We start from the raw sequence: 21,214 nt of genomic DNA on the forward strand, positions 1-21,214 counted from the left end.
AGGAGCTACCAAGATGTATCAGGATCTGAAAAGGGTTTATTGGTGGCCAGCCATGAAGAAGGAAGTGGCGCAGTTCGTAACAGCCTGTGAGGTTTGTCAGCGGGTGAAATTAGAGCATCAGAAACCAGCCGGAATGCTTAACCCATTACCGATTCCAGAGTGGAAATGGGAGAACATAGCCATGGATTTTGTAGTGGGTTTACCAGTAGCGTCCAACAGAATAGACTCTATATGGGTGATTGTGGACAGACTCACGAAATCTGCTCATTTTCTTCCAGTACGGAGTAACTATTCTGTGGATAGGTTGGCACAGGTCTATCTGGATGAGATAGTGAGATTACATGGAGTTCCAGTATCTATAGTTTCAGACAGAGGACCTCAGTTTACCTCTCGCTTTTGGCGGAGTCTGCAAAGTGCAATGGGCACGAGATTGGATTTTAGTACTGCTTTCCACCCACAGACTGATGGACAGTCAGAAAGGACCATCCAGACCATAGAGGATATGCTTCGCCTTTGTGTGTTAGACTTTGGCGGTTCTTGGAGGCAGCATCTACCTTTGGTGGAGTTTGCCTACAATAACAGTCATCATGCTAGCATTGGGATGGCTCCTTATGAAGCTTTGTATGGGAGAAAGTGCAGATCCCCTGTTTGCTGGGAAGAGGTAGGAGAGAAGGCTCTTGCAGGGCCAGAGTTAGTAGACATTACCAGTAGAATGGTGCCCATAATCAGAGAGAGAATCAGAACAGCTCAGAGTAGACAGAAAAGTTATGCAGACGTTCGCAGAAAGCAGTTAGAATTTCAAGAGGGTAATTGGGTATTGCTGAAAGTGTCTCCAATGAAAGGAGTGGTTCGTTTTGGGAAGAAGGGTAAATTAGCTCCACGGTACATTGGACCCTTTGAGGTGTTGCAGAGGATCGGAAATGTGTCGTATAAGCTGGATTTACCTGCTTCTATGGAGAGGATTCACCCGGTATTTCATGTTTCTATGCTACGACAGTTTGTGTCAGATCCGAATCAGGTTCTAAATGAGCCTGCGGTGGAGATTCATACAGATCTCACCTATATAGAGCAACCAGTGCGGATTCTGGACACGCAGATCAGACAGCTAAGGAACAAGGAGATTCCGATGGTGAAAGTTTTATGGAACCACCATAACCTAGAAGAATGCACATGGGAGACGCGGGAGTCTATGCTCCAGCAGTATCCACATTTGTTTTGAGGTGAGTTTTCTCTGTTTCGTGTGTTAATTGTGTGTTTTAGGAACATCCGAGGACGAATGTTCTTAAGGAGGGGAGAATGTAATACCCGGCTTGAGTCCGGCGTCGGCATTCCTGTTTACCGGTGGAATCCAGGATGTCGAAGTGTGTTAGATGTTCTTACGTGCTATTATGTGTTTTATGAGATGTTTTAAGGTTAAGGGAAATGAGTATTAAGTTGAAATGACCTAAGGCAGTGGAGCCAAGTTCGGCCGCCGAAAGTAAGTTCGGCCGCCGAAAGTGTTTGGCTTCCGAAGGGAAGTTCGGCCTCCGAAGGTTCCATGGTCTTGCCTGTCTTTGGGCAGCCGACGATGAGTTGGCCAGCCAAGCTGAGTCATGGCTTTTGACAGATGTTGGCCTCAGATTCTTGCCATGAATTAGCCACGTCTTCTATGACTCATCTGCAAGTGTTTTGAGCAACTCATGCAGGAGTTTGCTCATTCACCAAGTTTTGAAAGGGTTTGAAGCAAAAAGTGAGTTTGAGGGAGTTTGAGAGTGTGAGAAGAGGTGATCCGTTTTCCCTTGTTCAGAGTGTTTAGCTTCTTGCTACAGGAGGTAAGTGATGTTCTTGAATATGTTTTTTTGAAGGTTTTAGGGGGATTTGTGGAAGGAGATGCATGTTAAGGTTCTTAATGATAGTTTTGATGAGTTATGCATGTATACATGTGTATGTGTTATGTTTGATTTGTTGTTTGGGGTTATTAGATAATTTTGGACCCCTGTGATCATATACTTATGTATATGTGTGTTGAGGAGTTGGTATATGCATGTATGGAGAGCTTGAAGAGAAGGAGGAGCTTGGTTTGCCGTCGGGCTGAGTTCTGGATGAACTCAGGTTCGGCAGCCGAAGGTTCATTCGGCCGCCGAACCTCTTGCATGGTGGCTTAGGCTGCCATAGCTTGCCCCCGCGAGTTTTGCATGTTCGGCTCTGTTTGAGGACTTCGGCCGCCGAAGGTGCCGCCGAAGGTTAGAGACTTTCGTCTCTGGAGTGCCTTGTGGCCTCCGAAACTTGCCCCCGAAAGGGTTCGGCCGCCGAAGCTTGAGATTCGGCCGCCGAAGGTGCTTGAGTTTCGTCTCTGGAGAGGACATTCGGCCGCCGAACCTGCCGCCGAAAGTGTTCTGTCCAGCTTTCCTTTGCTTGCTTTGCATGACTGTTAGAGTGAGTGTAAGGGGATTCTTGGGGAGTTTATTAGAGTTGGTCATAAGCTTGTTTGGTCCCTCATTTGAGCCTTTATGTGCTTATACAGACCAGAGGAACCAGAGAGAGCAGCAGTGAGTACTGCTCCAGAGGTTCAGAACCTGCAGAGTCAGTCAGTCCAGATAGCCAGAGGTGAGTGGGACTAAACTTATGATTTTTAATTGAACCACAACCTGTTTTTAGCATATCTCATGCATCATGTTTATGCCATAGGTTGATTGCATTAGTATTCACGAATATGTTGCATTGCATTGATATTTGGTAATGTGAGTGAATGCTGAATGATCCAATAGTCTCAGACAGGAAGTCCAGGAGCCTTTGACTACGCCCTGGCACGTATAGCAAAGACCAGGAGCCTTTGACTACGCCCTGGCAGGTATATAGCAAAGTCCAGGAGCCTTTGACTACGCCCTGGCAATGGTAAGTTCACAGGTGTTATATACACATATACATATATGACAGGAAGACCAGGTGCTCGATTCTACGCCCTGGCACAGAGTTACTGGGACTATGTGGTGACAGGTTTACTCTTGATGTGGCTTGTCTGTGTTATGGCGCATTCCATGAGATCATATTTTACTAAGATGTTTTACTGTTCTACTCACTGGGCTATAGAGCTTATCCCACTCCCTTAACCCCAGTTTTGCAGGTTCAGTGTACAGTGTACAGGGACAGTCCAGCAGAGTACAGGAAAGGGAAGAGATCTGTAATAGCTTAGAGTGGACATGTAATATTAAAGAGATGTAATAGTTATTGCTTGACCTAGACCTAGTGATGTATGTGTTGTACATGATCTGTATATGTATGTATGTTTTCCTGTATGTGATAACCAGGCTTAACAGGTATGAATGACCCATCTAGAGCAAGCTCTAGTCAGGGATACAGAGTACAGAGTACATGAGTACAGAGTACAGAGATAGTGCATGCACAGGTTAAGCCTTGGTTCAGAAAAGAGTTTTATTTTCACTGAAAATGTATGATCATGTATGAGGTTTACAGGTTAACAGAGAGTATAGCAGGCTTGCTACGGGTTCTGGCGGCCTTAAGCCGACCTGAATCCTAGCGCCGGTGACGGTCCTTTTTGGGGTCGTTACAGTTTAGTAACAGAATTATTGTTATTTATAGATTCTTGATTGAAGTCTGAATCATTGTGGAATTTATTTTCAATAAATTCTACATCTCTTGATTCTATAATCACATTAGAACCTAAATCCAATATTCTGTAAGTTTTAAAATTTTCTGCATATCCAACAAAAACTCATTTCAAGTTCTAGGATCTAATTTCATTTTCTCTGAATCATGAACTTTATAATATGCTAAGCAACTCCAAACTCTAAGATAATTTAAGTTTGATTTTCTACTCTTCCATTTCTCATATGGAGAAATTTTATATTTTCTTAAAGGAATTCTGCTGTGGATATGACAAGCTGTAAGCAAAGCCTCACCCCACAGATTCTTTGGCAATTTTGAATTTACTAGCATATCAACTAAAATTTGATTTTTTCTTTCTGCCAATCCACTCCGTTGAGGTGTATATGGAGTACTAGTTTGATTAATAATTCCATTTTCTTCACAAAAATAAAAAAATTCTAAAGGAAAATATTCACGGCTTCTTTCACTTTTTAAAGTTTTAATTTTCTTTCCCTTTATATTTTCAACTTTAGATTTATAATTCTTAAACATTTGAAAAATTTTATCTTTATTTTTCATTAAATATACATAAGTATATCTAGATGCATCATTTTATAAATGTGATTAAATATCAATTTTCTCCTATGGTTAATATGCCATTTAACTCACAAATGTCAAAATGCACAAGTTCTAAGATTTATGTATTTCTTTCAACTTTTGGAAAAGACTTTCGTATCATTTTTGCTTGAATACAAACTTCACATAACCTTTTATCATCTTGTATATAAGAAATTAATCTATATTTAGACATATATTTCAAAGATCTAAAACTAACATGTTCTAATCTATCATGCCATAACGATAAAGCTAACTCAACAATATAACCAGAAGATTCAATTTTATTATTCATAGTAGATAGTTTATGTAACAGCCCGCTTACCGGACCATCACCGGCACTAGGATCCAGATCGGCTTAAGGCCGCCGGGACCCGTAGTAAGCCTACTGTCAACTCTGTGTACCTGATAAATCCCATACATGATCATACTTAAGCTTAAAACTGTTACTTACTCTTTTTTTTTTTTTTCTTTGCTTGACTATCTTTTCTTTCTGTATAACTTCCACTAAGCCTGGACTATGCATGCTCTGTCTGTATGCACTCGAAGAGTGATACCTGCTATGGTACCATACAATGACTACAGAGATAGAAAGACTACCATGCACCAAGCTTAGCTCGTCATCATCACAATATTATCTCAATCATATATAACATCAACATAAAATGATCATGTGCAAAGGGATAAACATACACTAGGGCCAAGCACAATTCTATAACTCAGTACATAACTTCCTATTACATCATTTCTCTACATTACATAAACTCTGTATTGTACATCATTATCATGTCCACTATTCTATACTATTATATATGCCTTTTACCCTTGCTATCTCTTTCTCTTTCTCTTCTCTGAGGCCCTGAAAAATGGGGTTAGGGAGAGGGATGAGCTGCTAAAGCCCAGTGAGCGGAATCTAAAAAAAATCACATTTAAAACATGCTATCATATGATGCATCACTGCACAAACATTTCACATCTCAGATTGGACATGATCCCAAAACTCCCTCTGTCAGTGCCCGGCTCCCAAAGGAGCTCACACAGGTCTTTCACTAACTACTCATGGTGCCCGACCCTATAAGGGCTCTCACAGGACTCATCCAAGGTACATGCCCGGCCCCAAAGGAGCTCACACAGGACATACAATAATGACAGACTTATGGGCTATTGAGATCGCCTCGGTCCAATCCACATATACAAGTAAGAATGCAATGCATCAACTTGGTGAATACTAATGCAAAGCATCCTACATAAACATGGCATTAATGATGCATGAATCATGCTAAAACAGTTCTTAACTTTTACAAGAAAGTTCTGTTCCACTCACCTCTGTCAACTGCTGAGCAGTCTCTGTACCTCTAACTCTGTGGGCCTCCTTGGTCTCTCGGGTCCGTACCTACACAGGTGGACTCAAATGAGGACCAAACTTACTTAAACATAACTCCCACTATCTCCCCAAAACCCCTCTAAAACATCATAGGCATGCATGGAAAAATGGGCAAAAGAAGGCTGGACTGGGCACTTTCGGCGGCTGGTTCGGCGGCCGAAACCTCCCTCCAGAGACGAAACTCATGCATGTTCGGCGGCACCTTCGGCGGCCGAAAGTCTCGTCCAGAGACGAAACTCATGCACTTTCGGCGGCCGAACTCCCTCTTTCGGCGACCGAAAGCTCCTTTCTCACCCAAAAGCCTAGCTTTCGGGGGCAAGGTTTGGCAGCCGAAACTGCCTCCACAAGGGGTTCGGCGGCCGAACCTTGCTTCGGCGGCCGAACCTGGATTCTCCAGAAAGGCAGAATCCGAGCACAACTCATGCTCCCAGCCTCCAAACTCCTATCAAACACCCATAACATGCATACCAACACTTCTCAATGAACATATCACATAACTCATGCATATAGAGGCCTAAAAACTAGTTCAAGCTCCAAAAACAACAACAAAACGCATATGAGCAACATATGCTCAAACTCATGCTTATACCCCAAAACATGCCATAAACCTCTCTAAAACTTCTAAAACTTGCTTTAAACATAAGGGGAGGTGAGGATCCATGCTTACCTCTTGAAGAACTAGAGGATTGCTGATCCAAGCTTGGAGATAGGAGAAAACTCAATCAAACTCTCCAAGTGCTCAACTTTGCTTCCTTTTGCTCAAATCTCTAAAACAAAGCTCAAATCAAGTTACAACATGCAAGATTGGAGGAAAACATGAGAAATCACACCAAGGAGAGCTTGAACCTACCTTTGACCCAAAAACAGAGTGTTTAACACTCAAGTCTCGGGCAAAGGGGCTTTTGTAGTGGCTAACCGACTCTTCCTTCGGCGGCCTAACGTGCATGCGAAACCATGCAACTTTTGGCGGCCGAACTTCACCTTCGGCGGCCGAACCTGGCTTTTGTCCCCTTGGCCTTTTCATTTCAAAACTCAATTTTCTTAACTCAAACCATGCAAACATGATAAAAACACTTAAAAACATCTTAAAAACCTTTCTTATACCCTTAGGGCAAACTCCGACATCCTCGAATCCCGACTTCCAACGGAAAATCCGCCGGAACGTAGGAATTCTGATACCGGGGTCTAGCCGGGTATTACAGTTTAAACATTTCATCGCAAGCATATCCCTTGTACACAAATAGTCCATTCTTGGACACAATTATCTTATTAGACTCTAAGACAACCTTAAATCTTTTCTTACTCAATATACTAGCAGAAACAAGATTTTTTTCTTATTTTCAGTACAGAAGTGAAATCCAACTCAATAGCTCCTTTGCCCATTACCTTTGCAGCATTGTGATTTCCCATTAGAACTTCTTGTCCATTATCTGCATTTGTATAAGTCTTGAATAACAATTTATTATTGCAGACAGGAACAGTGACACTAGAATTAAATCACCAATTGTTTGTACTCTTGGTGGAAGCCATATTAAGTTATGATTCTGTAACCATTCCAATGCGCAACTCAGATATCATTGCAATAATATCTTCAGTCTTCAATTTTAGTACACTTGCTTTGTTGAAATTTTAGGCAGAATTATCTTTCTTTTGTTTCTTCAAAAGCCTACACTCACGTTTGTAGTGCCCTTTCTTACCACAATGGTAACAAGTTTTTCCTTTCTTTGAACTTTTGAAGTTTTCAGAATTTGAAGGACCTAAAATATCAGAAAATTTTCTCTTTTTTTTGTTATTGTTATTTTGATTACCTTCAATAAAGCTAACCTTCGTTGTAGATTCAATAACAATACTTTTCACATGAATTCTTATTTTTTTCTCTATTCGTAAGTGTTTCTGAATCTGTTCTAGAGAAAAATCTTCCATTGTATGCAATAGTTTTCCCCTCTAATCAATCAAAACTAGAAGGAAGTTTTGCTATTATTCCTCCTACTTGTAATGCCTCAGAAACAACTATCTACAAATCTTTCAATTTAGACACAAGGACTTATAATTCATGAACTTGATCCATGATAGAGACATTCTCAACCATTAAAAACTCAAAATATTTCATTATAAGAAATTTGTCCACACCTTGTTTCTCAGTATTGTATTTGTACTCCAATGCCTTCCAGATTTCTTTTGGAGATGACTCTGAGGTGAACAAATCATAGAGCCTATCTAACATATTGTTAAGAATGTGTCCTCTGCATAGCAATTCATCTTTTCCCCGTTTAGTACGTTCTGCCTTAACTTGATCAGTATTTTGAGGTGTTGGTGCAGGCAAATTAGGATCCAGAACATATGAGATTTTCAGAACAGTAAACAAAAAAAAACATCTTGTCTTTCCAACGAACAAAGTTTCTTCCATCAAATTGATCTAGTTTCACAAATTCTTGATTCATAACAGAAATAGCCTTCGATTCCATAATTAACTCATGAAAATTGTTAGAAAAGTAAGTGTATAAACCGACTTTGAGGCGTAAAAGAAAAACACTTTCTTTTAGGAGTTAATTGTCCCCACTACACTTGCTGCAGGATTGTGGCGATACTCCTTCAAGATATAACAAAGTTAAGAGAATCACAGACAACAATTATTTGATTTTCCAGAAGAAATTCAGTTTGAAGTTTAAGGGAGAATCTGAAAGAATATATAGAGTTTGGAGTAACTGTTCGTGGTTGTTGGAGGCACCTCTTCAAATAGATATGTCTGTTTTAGATACCTGTTCAGATAGACACAGACATGTTTGAATAAAAAATAATAAAAATAATATTTGTCAGAGCATAACTTCTGTCTCAATTAACCATGTGCCAATGTCCAAATACCAAATTTTTTATTTATAATATCATATATCAATTTTGGATTCTCTCCAAAACTGTTCCTCTAAAACACTTTATGTTTAAATTAAAATTTCTCACAATATAAACACTTGAAAAATCTTATAATATTTATATGCGGAATTTTTTACTTTCCATTCTCACAACTCATTTAAGCAAGCTATCAAGCTATTTTTATAACAATAACAATTATAACAATCATTTTAGCATTATAAAACAATTTATAACCAATTCAATCCATAACAAACTCCTACATCAATTAATCAATAACTAGTTTAAGAAGCATCAATTTGTAACATAAAATTTTAAAATAACAAGAAATAAAAAAAAAAGTGATAGAAGAAACCCAACAACAACAGAAAATGAAGAAATACCACCATCGTCTACCCTTCTCTCAACATTTCTAACTTTCTCAGCACTGCCCTTTTAAGTTTAAATGGGTTTGATTCATTAATTTCCAACTCATGATTAAATCCACTTTATTCCGACTCATTTCCAATGAAAGCATCTTCACTCTCCAGTGGCAAAAACTTTTCTTTAACTCTAGCCTATTAATTTCACTTCTTTTTAATAATCTTTGCTGATTTTACTATCTCAATTCATCGTTTTGCAAAAGCCGCAGATTATCATGCAATACCAACTCGAGCGCACGGTCGTCGAGTTTAATGACTCAGAAAAGTAAGATCTGTTCACGTATGGCGTGACATCTAATATTGTAAAGCGGAAATTGGTGACATTTTCACAAGAAATATCTGAGGAAATGAAAAAAAAAATGAAAGACATTGGTTTTTGGATTTACTGGCTTTTCTAGAATTATCGATATTTATGAGCTAATTTAAATGAATGAGATACAAGGTAAGGATTGAGTTGTGATTTCGGTAATTGATTTTTATAAAGTGCAAAGGAATGGCAGAATGAAAAAAGGTCTTCCCTGGTACAGAGAGGACATCAAGTGTAGGTGGGCGGGTATCAAGTGTAGGTGGGATATTTTGGAATCGATCCTGCCACCACCTCAACTGATGCCACCGCCTTCTCTGCAAGGAGCATACTACGGTAATAGGAATCAGTATTATGAATACTGGAAGAAAAGGTTAGAGATTTCTTTATTGATTTATTTGAGGGGAAAATAAATAAAAATTTGGGGATTTGAAGAATATATGGGAATTTTGTCATTAGGGTATTTTTATAAGAAAATTTTAACATCTGTTTTTGACTTATTTTAAATCATTAATCCAACTTTAGATTCGTATGAAATTAAAATTAAAAAATTAAAAAATTCAGTTTTAAAAATAAAAGAATATATTCATTAATTATACTATATATAATAATAGAAACTAAAAATAATATTTTTTAAGAATAATGTGTCTGTTATAAATTTTTATAATTATTATATAAAATAAAATTTATTAGATAAATTATATTTTAATTCTTAAATTTTAATATAATTAATGAGTTGATGTTTATATTTTTAAATTTAAATATTTAAATTTCTCTATAATTAATCTGTCTAAATTAGAAATCTTTTCATCTATTTTTATTGTTAAAAACGTTAAAATATCTTTATCATCTTTTTTAAATAAATAAATTATATTTTAATTTTTAAATTTTAGTATAATTAATATATCAATCTTTTTATTTTTAAAATTAAACACTTAAATTTCTTTATTCAAATTTCAATTTTGTCATCCATTGGTAATATTTTTATTATCACCTTTTTAAATTAAAAATATTTAAAAATTAAGATTTCATCCATATTTTATCATTTATTACAATTTAAATATTTAAATTTTTTATTTTTTATTTAAAAAAATACTTATATTCCATTAATTTTTATTTAATTTATCACATTCAACTAATTTTTAGCGATAATAAGTTCAAATCAACCTTTGTACTCTTTATCGGGACCAAATAAGTCCATTTTAATTTTTATTGTGAAATATGCCCTACACTCTTTAAAACAGGCCAATTAAATCCACTTATTGTCAGAAAATAAGTGCGTGTAGTACACACACTTGCCTCAAGTGAGTGAAGATGAGATTTTTATAATAAAATATTATAATTTTAAGAGAAAATATTTTTTACAAAAATCAATTTCTTCCAAACAAATGAACAATCCATCAAATATAATATGATCCCATTTTCATTTTTTTTCCACACAATAACTAACAGAAAATGTGGGCGAGGGAGTTCCTAAACCATGCAATAAGAGATCGAATATCCCTCTAGTCTTGTCGTCATCCTCCCGTTCGGTCACCGAAATGGTGGATGGCTTTGCATCGGTTAGTGACCCAAGCTTGGGAAAGGTCATGGGTAAGCACATCGCAAGCATAAGTTTGCAATTGCAGTGTTGGTTGGCACAGGATCGGAAGTAGAAGTGGAAGTACTGGACACTGTCGACTAAAGAGCAGTGAGATGATTATGCGAGTTGGTGAACTGGGCTGTCTGGTTGGGCCATGCAAGTAAGTGTTTTGTGGTTCAATGGAGGGATTTGGGATGTTGGGAAGAAGAGAAATAGGGACTGGTTTCAATAAATAAAGGTCCGGAGAAGCTTCGTTGTCATAGGTATGGTTCCACAATTTGGTCGCGGCGACAGAGGGAATGAAGGAGAGAGTGGGTCTTTGGTTTTTGTGAGAATAGCGTGTGAGTGAGGGAGATATTGATGTGTTGGGTCTCGCTGGCGAAGGGGAGATGCAAGGATGAGGAAGAGTCTTGGTTTCAGTCCGAGAGGTTATAAGCTGTTGGGTCTCTTCTAGGGTGGTGATGGAGGAAAGGAAAGAAAACAATTTAAAAGTTTGTTGAAGATGAACTATATTGATGAAATATTAGTTGATCATTGTTTATTATTTTTGTGGGCAGTGCACTTCACGCGTGTTGTCTCTAACAATAACAGGCCTTATTTAGCCCTTTCAGTAAACTTCTGGGCTAATTTGGCTAAAAATTTTAAAATGAGCTTATTTGGTTTTTGATGTATTGTTGAGAGGTGAATTTGAACTTATTTCTAATTTTTAAATATTTTTCATCTTTTAATTTTCATTAAAATACTTCAGCATTTATCACTTAAAAAATTTTAAAATAATACTTATAATTTTAGTTATTAGTAAATAGTATCGAGTAACCTTGAATAACCTTAAATAAAATATATTTTAAAAAAAAATTATACTATTAAAAATTTGACGATCCACCAGCTTTGAACTAATGTCTATAATATATTTTTAGAAGTTTGGCGATCCACTAGTTTTGAACTAAGTCTATAATAGATGAAACAACTGTAATTTTAGATAGATTGGATATATATAGATGGATTTAAGAATTTAATTTTAAAAATAAAAGGAGTAATCTATTTATTACTCTAAAATTCAGAGACTAAAATTTAGTTTATGTAATATAAAATATTTCACCTATATTGGTAAGAATTTAAATATTCATAAGAAAATTTTAAGTTTTTGAAGTATTTATTCTCTCTGGTTCACTAACAGAATTATGGACGCAAAGTTCTCCAATTTGAATGTATTGGTTATAAAATAATTTAAGTATTCGATTTAAAAATATAGAAATTGATTCATTAATTATGCTGAAATTTTGGGATTAAAATATAATTTACTCAAATTTATTTATTATTATTACTATTATATTTAAATTTAAATATACCAATTAATTATATTTAAATATGAATTAATATTATCTTTACAGGTGAAATTAATAAGTTAATATTATTTTTATATGTAAAATTACGGTAATAAAATATTACATATATCATGCCACCTCAATTCTATTTTAATTTTTTAAAATTAATTAAAATTATATTTAAATATAAACATTAAATAAATTTATCTAAATTTTAAATGTTTGATTTCAAATGAAAATGACACAAACTAGCTATTTTTTAAGGGTGAATTAGCTTAAAAATAAATAAAAATTCATGTTTTTATTTTGTAAATTTACTATAAACTAAATCTTGCTATGACCAGTTTATTTATTTTTAATTATGTTAATTATTTTCCATTTTTAAATATTAATATAGAGTAGTTTTTTTTTTTTGAAATGGAGAGTGGGAAATTGAACCTGATCTCTCAGATTTACTCGGATGCACTTACCAGCAGGCTAAGCCTGTGAGTGCAATATAAAGTAACTTATATCTATATCCAATTTTTGAGTACTTAAAAATAAGAATAATATCTATTTTTATATAAACTCTATTTTAAATTAAATTATTAGAAATATATTCGTACATTAGATTCCATAATCTATAATTTAAAAAAAAAATTAACATTTTTAATTGAAATTGGACATATACTACTTTTAAGATCATATATTTTATGTTTTTAAGTTTTTTGAGAATGATTAATCTGAATTTAGTAAGTTTGATTCTCTAAATTTTATTTGTAATTTAATCTCTAATTGAATCGATCGGATGCTAATCATTAATTATTGGATAAATCATATATTTTAGGTTTTTAAGTTTTTTGAGAATGATTAATATGAATTTAGTAAGTTTGATTCTCTAAATTTTATTTGTAATTTAATCTCTAATCGAATTGATCGGATGCTGACCATTAATTATTGGATAGGGTTTTTGAAGACACATATGCATGATATTGTAATTAATTTTTATTTGAGGATTATATAATCGGGTGAAGCAAGCTAAATTAAAACAACAGCATGGCCAATTTTGCATCACCTTTTGGAAATTTTCAACAAATTTTACCATATAATAATTATATATGCAATAATTAAAAATAAAAAAGTTATTATTTAATTTTTGAGTAGTACTATTATTAATAAATCAATCTTTATATTTTTAAAAATTTATTAAAACGTCATTATCTTTTATTTCTATCAATAAAATAGTCATTTTATCTATTTATACCGTTAAAAATATAATAAAAGACCAAATTACCTCATTCTTTTTCTTCTTCGATTCTTCTAAACACTTACTCTTTTTTTTCTTTTTTTTTCTTTTTTATTTTCATCGTCATCTTTTATGTTTTTTTTCTGTTTTTAGGAGGAGGGAGAAACTGTAAGAATATTTTAATATATTTTAAAAAAATAAAAATATTTTAGTATATTTAAAAAAAAATAAAGATATTTTAATAGATTTAAAAAAAAAAGCGTTTTAATAGATTTTAAAAAATGCAAGATACTAACTTATTAATAATGACAATATCCATAAATTAAAGTACTCCAAGGCTTAGTCTGGTGGAAAGTGCATTCTTGTAGCCTTGTGAGGTCAAAGGTTCGACTCCCCCACCCCTATTTTAAAAAAAAAAAATATCCATAAATTAAATAAAGAGTTTTATTTGAGAGCAAAATTGAATTTTAAAAATTTTCTATCTCATTCTTTATCTATTTTTAATGAAAAAACTAATAGAAGAATTATTTTATTAACAAAGAATAAAAATAAAAATATTTTAATAAATTTCTGAAAATAGAAATATTAACTTATTAATAATGATAATAATTAAGGATTAGATAATAATTTTTTTTTAAAAATATAATACAAAAATTTCATTTATAGTTACTAATTAAAAATTTTATTATTTAATTTTTATAATATGAATCAATTAACTAATTAAATATTTAATTTTAAAAAAATATATTAAAATATTTCTATAATTTTAAAAAATCTAATAAAAAGTTTTTACCGTTAGATTGAAACACTATTTTTTATTTTTTTTAACACTAAAAATAAAGACATGAATTTTTTCTTCGACAATGACTCTTTTCTAAATATATAAACTGTAAAAAAACATACGTAAGTAATTAATAGATGAATTTTTTAATAAATTTTAAAATTACATAAATAATTTAATATACTCTCAAAATCGATGAATTAATTAATTAATTTTTTTAAAATATAAAAATTAAATAAATAATTTCTTTAATAATTATGATAAAATTATTATAATAAAATATTAAAGTCAAAATGTTGTATATGCACAGAAAATTATTATTTAATTTTTATGATACTTAATTGATATTTTAATTTTAAAAGATATATTAAAATATTTTTAATATTTTAAAAATTTCACTAATTAATCTTTTCATTAATTTTGCTTATTAAATATTATAAAAAAAGTCTAAAATAGCCCTGACTTGCTTAGCGGTAAAATACTAATTAGTACCTCACATTGTTTCAGTAAAATCACTCAACTTAAATTTTGTTTCAAATGAAGTCACTCTTTCCTAGTTAACAATCACTGTATAAATTCTCTCTTACCTCTTATCCATCATTTAACTTTTATCACATAAGAGTTTAAAAATTATAATTATCTAAAGAGCTAATTATTAACATATTTATTATTTATTCAAAAAAAACATATTTATTAAGATTTTTTAGATAATTAATTAGATAATAATAAAAATATATTATTTTTAATTAAAATAATCATTTTGAAAATGCCATCTTATATTTAAAGAAATTAAAACTTGATTATTAATAAAATTATTTTATTCTAAATAAAATTTTAATTTAATAAATGTATTAATAATTTAGTTACTATTTTATATATTTATTTATTTCGTTACTATTATTTTAAATTTTTATTAAATTAATTAATGCAAATTAAACTTAAATAAAAAATAATTTTAAGACTTTAATTTTTTTTCTAATTATTAAAGAGTTACTTTTCGTTTTAGAAAATAATTAGTAATGAAAATATAACTTTTCATTATTTAAATTAGTGATATTTTTTTTATTTTAGAAAATAATAGTATTTAATTAGAATTAAAATAAAAAAGATCTATTTAAGTCATATTTGTGCAACTAAATAGTAGCTTTAAAAAATAAGTATTATTTATAAAATTAAACTGTCAATAATGAAAATTTTTATTTATTTTTTATCAAATATTTAATCATTTATTTTTAAAATTAATTAAGTTTTATATTTTATATTTTTATAATTGATTTTTACTATTAAATATTTAATTATTAAAAAATCCAGATAAACAGGTTAATACTTAATTCCTTGACTACAACTAATTACAAGATTTTTAAAACTTTTATTTTATACCATGAATTTTTTTTTGAAATTCTAAATTCAAATACATATAATCAAATTAAATAGCAAATATATAATATCAATGATTATAAATTTTAATAATAATTTTATTAAAATAAAATAATCTTATTAATAAATAATTATCAATTAATTAAATATAAAGAATATAAAAGAGGTACGAGATTTTTTAAACTTTTATTTTATACCACGATTTTTTTGAAATTTTAAATTCAAATACATATAATCAAATTAAATAGCAAATATATAATATCAATAATTATAAATTTTAATAATAATTTTATTAAAATAAAATAATTTTATTAATAAATAATCATCAATTAATTAAATATAAAGAATATAAAAAAGGAAGAGAGAATATGCAGAGATAGAGTTGAGCAGTATTCAGTTTAAACTGAAAAAATTAACCGAATTAAATTTATTTAAAAATTCGATTCGATTTTTTATTTATTTCGATTCAGTTTGATTTTTAATTTTAAAAATTTTAATTATTTTGATTTGGTTCGATTTTAATAAAAAAATTAAAAAAATTGAATCGAACTGATTAGTGATAATAATATAAAGAGATTAGATCATATTAAGGTTAAAATATTATAATTAAATTTTAAAATACTAAAAATGAAGTGTAAAAAATAAATAAAAAAATTTATTAAAAATTTAAACCGATGAAATCGAATCGAATTGAATCAAACCGATTCAGTTCAATTTGATTTTTAATCAAAATCGATTCGATTCAGTTTTTATAAATACTAAAATTTCAACTTTTAATTTATTCGATTCGATTTAATTTTAAATCGAATCAATTGAATGATCACCGATGTAGAAGGATCGTTAACCCGTAAACTCGTTATAACATCCGGAAGTAATATATTTTGAAATAAAATTAAAGTTGAGTAATTTTATTGAAATAAATTAAAATTAAGTGATAAAATGAAATAAATCTTAAAATTGAGTAAATTTGGATAAAAATTACAAATAAAAAAAAATCTCAAGATCTAGACTATTAAGTGAAAAAAAAAAATTAATTACAAGATATACAAAATGTAGCCCAAGTGATTTGCAAGTCGAGCCAAGAAAATTCCAGTTACAAGGAAAAAAATAATATTGGATTATGATTTATGACTTGCAAAAATGGAGGCTACAGGCATTCACTTGCCAGCTTCGCTAGAACACCAACTGCCTGAGAATTCACGTAGGTGCATGGCTCGGTATAGCATGACTCAGTTCGTTTGTCGTTGAAATTGTCGTATTTGTCAGGTCCACCGACGAATGCACCGGTTAGCTCATTAGGGTTTGGTCCAGTCTTCTGGAACCACTTTGTAAAGCTCATAGGGCAGGCAATATCCTCGTTTGCTTCTGCCATTGGGACAGAAGCTCCTCTGTGGTGTGGTTGTGTTGGTGGGTTCTGTCCAAATCCCACCATGAATGATCTCTTCAGAGGGTTGTTCCCCAGCAAGTAATCCATCTGCATAAGGCCGCAGTGGTTTATTAATTTTTTGGGTAAAATGGGCGACTATGATATTGTTGTTTAAATCGTAAAATGTAGTTCGGGATAGTACCTGTTGCCTGGCAAAGTTGAGGAGGGCGGCTGAGTCATATTCCTTGCTTCCACAGGTAACCTTTTCTTTGTGATGTTTGAGGATGTCACTGTAGGTTGCAAACAATAAAGCTATGCCTGTAACATATTGAGTATTGGCTCCATCTCTCAAGTGAAGCATACCACCTGACAATTCACGCAACAGGGAACTTATTCTTCCTGGTTTTACTTCTTTATGTGAAGCAGACAAAGAGACAGAGAGACACAACAATTTTAGACTCATTTTTGTTGTAGCAAGAGAGGTTAGGAACCTGGAGTGACGTAAAGTTGGTGGTAAGGGCTCTCAGGATGTGAAGAACATATGAAACTATCAGCTCCATTTTTTAGAGTAGTCAAACCCTTATTTCCTTCGAAGAAAAACTGCAATTTAAGAAACATTGTCAGTCAGCTTCAGAAGATGCCAAGTTTGTCAAGACAAAAGAAGAGGATTATGCTTTATTATGAACCTTGGAGAGCAAAACTTGGGCTCCAGCGTATTTGAGATCCCAGCTAAACTCAGCAACATTAGCATTAATAGATTCGTCTGTTATGTAATGCATGTACTCTGTCTTTTTGGAGGCCTTGTATAGCCAAGTTGCAGCCCACAGCAGCTCATCCTGGATTAGCCATTCACAAAGTTTAACTACCTCTCTTATTGCAGATGCTTTCATGCAAAAAATGAAAAGAGAGAAAGAGGGCGTTTACATTGTAGCCGGAGAAAGAGCAATAGAAGGGGCATTCTCCGTCGTACGTTCCTTTGTGTGATTTGGCCATTTTGAAGAGCTGAAGAGGAAATGACCCATGAAAAAAGAGCAAAAATCAGAAAAGTAAACAGCAAAATGAATCTGAAAGATCACCAGTTTGGCTTTGTTGAGGAGACGACGGGAATAGGTACGATTGCAGGGTCTGAAAACAATGGAAGAAGCAGCCATTGCAGCTGCTGTTTCAGCAGCAATCTCAGTTCCAGGTTGATGTGCACCAATCTTAAGCAGAGTCCTTGGTGTCTTCATATTTTCTGGTCGAACCCAACATTCATGATCCGCTACAGGATCTCCAACCTACAGTAACCCAACAATATTAAACAAACCAAAAAAAAAAAAAACTAATACACATAATTAATCATATTCTAATAAATAACATACCTGCACATACAAAATGTTTTTTTTACGGCTGGCTTTTAGTAAATAATCTGTGCCCCATTTGATTCCGGCAATCACATTATCCATCTCGCCGGCGGCATGCAACTCTTTTTTATAAGCAATAGCACTCCATGCTAGGGTTGTAACGGTGAAAGCCATTGGCAATCCATATTTTACATTGTCTCCTGCGTCATAGTATCCCCCACAAAGGTCCACCTATATACATGCAAAGTTCATCAAAGATTTCACTTAATTTCTTTCATTGTGTTTTTAAAAAAAGAAAGAAAGAAAGAAAGAAGACTTACATTTTCAAGTTTACCGTCGTCAAGGGCAGAGTCTCCTCTCCAAGGTACCCTGTGGTGTGGTGGGAGTTTCCCGGAACGTTGAGCTTCCAAGAAAATTATACACTTTGTAAGAGCATCCTTATAATCAAAATGTCCATTAACAGTTACCAGAAGTCCTTGAAAAATAGTGAACCATGCTATAAGAATGAACAAGAAAGGTATCTTAAAGTTACCCATCTGAAGAAAAGGGATTCAAATTCACAGGAAACAGAATCTAAACAATTACAGAATAATAAAAAAAAATAATAAAAATATATTTTTTTTATTATCCCCCCAATGGAAAGAAGAGGTAAAAAAAGGAACTGCAGAAGAAGAGAGAAATGGGGGGAATGAATTAGAGTGGGAATGAAAGGCCATGGCCTGTGTTGGGGACTTAAAAAGGCAGAGAAAAATAGTAAGTTGCGATTTTTGTGTTGAGAGAATGTTTGTTTTTAGAATAAAAAGAGAGAAAGAAATGGTGGGTGTGGTTGCAATGGCTAGTTTTGTCTGGTTTTTAATGGTGGGGAAGGTTTAGCATTCAAGTCTTATTAATTTGTGGCTTATGGAGAAATTCTCACATTAATCTACTCTGGGGATATCATGTACTAACTATTTACATTATGCCATCTATTAATATTATTAAAAATTAAAATTTAAGTATTTCTTAAAATTGAATTAAACTGAGTAATTAGAGAAATCGATCTGAATTTAACTAATTTAATTTAATTTAATTTCAACCGTTAAATTTATTATCAAAAAGTTAAATTAACATAAATTAAAAATTAAAATATAAGTATTTATGAAATTAAATCGTATTAAAAGAGAAATTAATCTAAATTGAACTGGTTCGATTCAATTGAATTTGATTGGATTCATTTAATTGAACTTTTTATATTTTAAATTTTATTTTTAATATTTTAAAATTTAATTGAAATATTTTAATTTTTGTTAGGATTTAATTTTTTTATATTATTAAAATTATATAGTATTGTTAATTAATTAATTCAATTCTATTTTGATGAATTTTTTTATAAAATCAAACTAAAATGAAATAATTAAATTTTTTTAAAAATAAAATCGAATCAAAACAGAATAAATATAAAACTATAATAAATTTTTAAATTAATTTAATTTAATTAATCATTTTTATTTAAAATAAATATTACTTACCTTTAAACTTAACTTGATTTGATGGTTATTAAAAGCATATTACTTACTGATTGATTGAGTTAATTGACTTGTGACGTAAGTAGAATACTAAAGAATTTTAGGTTTAATAGAAAAAGGTCAGAAAGTTATTTAAAACCGTATTTTTCAAGTTTTTATTTTATTTTCTATTTTTAAATTTTAATTTAAAAATAAAAATATATTAAAAAATTTATAAATAAATATTTTAATAAAATTTTTAAAATATGGAAATTATTTTTTTTTAAAAGTGAAATTTAACAAAAAGAATTTAATTTTTTTAATTAAAAAAATATTTTCTGTTAATTATTTTTTTAATATCTTACCATTTTGAATGACTTACCATTTCAAAATGTTACAAAATATTTTTTATAAAATAAATAGAGCTTTAAAAAATAAAAATTTATTTCTAGTTGTTCTGTTAGTGTGAAAAAGTTAAAATTAGAAAATATTTTTTAAAATACCGAGAGTGCCCATGGAATATGTCACGGGCAGAATACCCATTTGGTACGTGACAAATAACACGTGATTTTATGGTGGTGGATGGAGAGTGCTCCGTTATTGATCGTTGATAAATACACGTGATTATGCTCCGTTATTGAGAGCTTCGGGAAGAAAAAATGGTCAGTTGGTTTTGGGATTATTGCATTTGTTGGGTGCATATGAATTCTTTTCCACATTTATTAGGATCAAATATTTATTTCCATCATCTATTTCCATTGCCTTTTACAATGATTGAGTAAATAATTGAGTAATTACCTTTTTATAAAAAAAAAAATAATAATTGATTAAAATATCTTTACAATCCCTTGACACTTCTTTTTTACTTCCTTTTTCCCACAAGATGGATTTTTTTTTAATCCTTTTTTAAAGTATGTCCTTTTTCTTTTTGAGATGATATATATTCGTTTACTTTTTAATATATTTTTATTTAATATGTATTAAAAAATAAAATTATTGATTATTTTTCTTTTTTGGAGACAAATTTATTAATTTTAAAAATAATTTAATAATTGAATAATATGCTAAATATGTTGTGATAGACAAAAATTTATTAGTTATCCTGACATTATATTCTTATTTAATATGCAATAACAAATAGAATTTATTAATTACAAGAATGATGAAATAATATAAATTAAATATACACAAGTAAAAATAATATAAAAGTTATTATTTTAACTGTATTAACTATATTTTTTTTAATTAATATGAAAAAACAAAAAGAAGTATATTTATAAATATGAGGAAGTAATTTTTATTGTCTCACAAACACTCATTTACAAATATGCAAAGCAAAGTAAAGCTGGATGAATCATTAGATTCATTTTCATTACAGGGCTTTTAGGAAAATAGTCTACACTTTCCAGAGTATAAGAATATCTGAGAAATAATTGAAGGAATCATGTTAGGAACCAAGACTCTAGTTCCACTCTTTCAAAAAGCAGACTTCTTTCAAAAAGCAGGACAAAACCACACACTCGCAACTATTCATATAAAAAACATGAGCTACTAGC

The 21,214-nt window shown here is 31.3% G+C and overlaps 1 protein-coding gene across 1 annotated transcript; it reads right to left on the reverse strand.

Annotated features, from left to right (window-relative positions):
• Positions 1 to 16,612: 16,612 nt before the first annotated feature.
• On the reverse strand, positions 16,613 to 18,710 carry LOC110611153 (endoglucanase 16). Its single transcript, XM_021751300.1, has 8 exons — positions 18,495 to 18,710; positions 18,193 to 18,405; positions 17,908 to 18,108; positions 17,756 to 17,833; positions 17,518 to 17,667; positions 17,323 to 17,431; positions 17,034 to 17,197; positions 16,613 to 16,939 (listed from the first exon to the last, which is right to left on the reverse strand). The coding sequence occupies exons 1-8, from the start codon at positions 18,708 to 18,710 to the stop codon at positions 16,613 to 16,615; spliced, it is 1,458 nt and encodes a 485-aa protein (XP_021606992.1).
• Positions 18,711 to 21,214: the final 2,504 nt, after the last annotated feature.

The sequence above is a fragment of the Manihot esculenta genome, chromosome 3 (genome assembly GCF_001659605.2).
Source record: "Manihot esculenta cultivar AM560-2 chromosome 3, M.esculenta_v8, whole genome shotgun sequence".
NCBI lineage: Eukaryota > Viridiplantae > Streptophyta > Magnoliopsida > Malpighiales > Euphorbiaceae > Manihot > Manihot esculenta.

Excerpts from the sequence above, each read along its gene's own strand:
- LOC110611153 (XM_021751300.1), bottom strand. The coding sequence starts at position 18,710 with ATGGGTAACTTTAAGATACCTTTCTTGTTCATTCTTATAGCATGGTTC. Across the intron at positions 18,109-18,192 it reads AAAACATTTTGTATGTGCAG|GTTGGAGATCCTGTAGCGGA; the intron begins GTATGTTATTTA and ends GGGTTACTGTAG. Across the intron at positions 17,198-17,322 it reads CCAACTTTACGTCACTCCAG|GTGGTATGCTTCACTTGAGA; the intron begins GTTCCTAACCTC and ends GTGAATTGTCAG.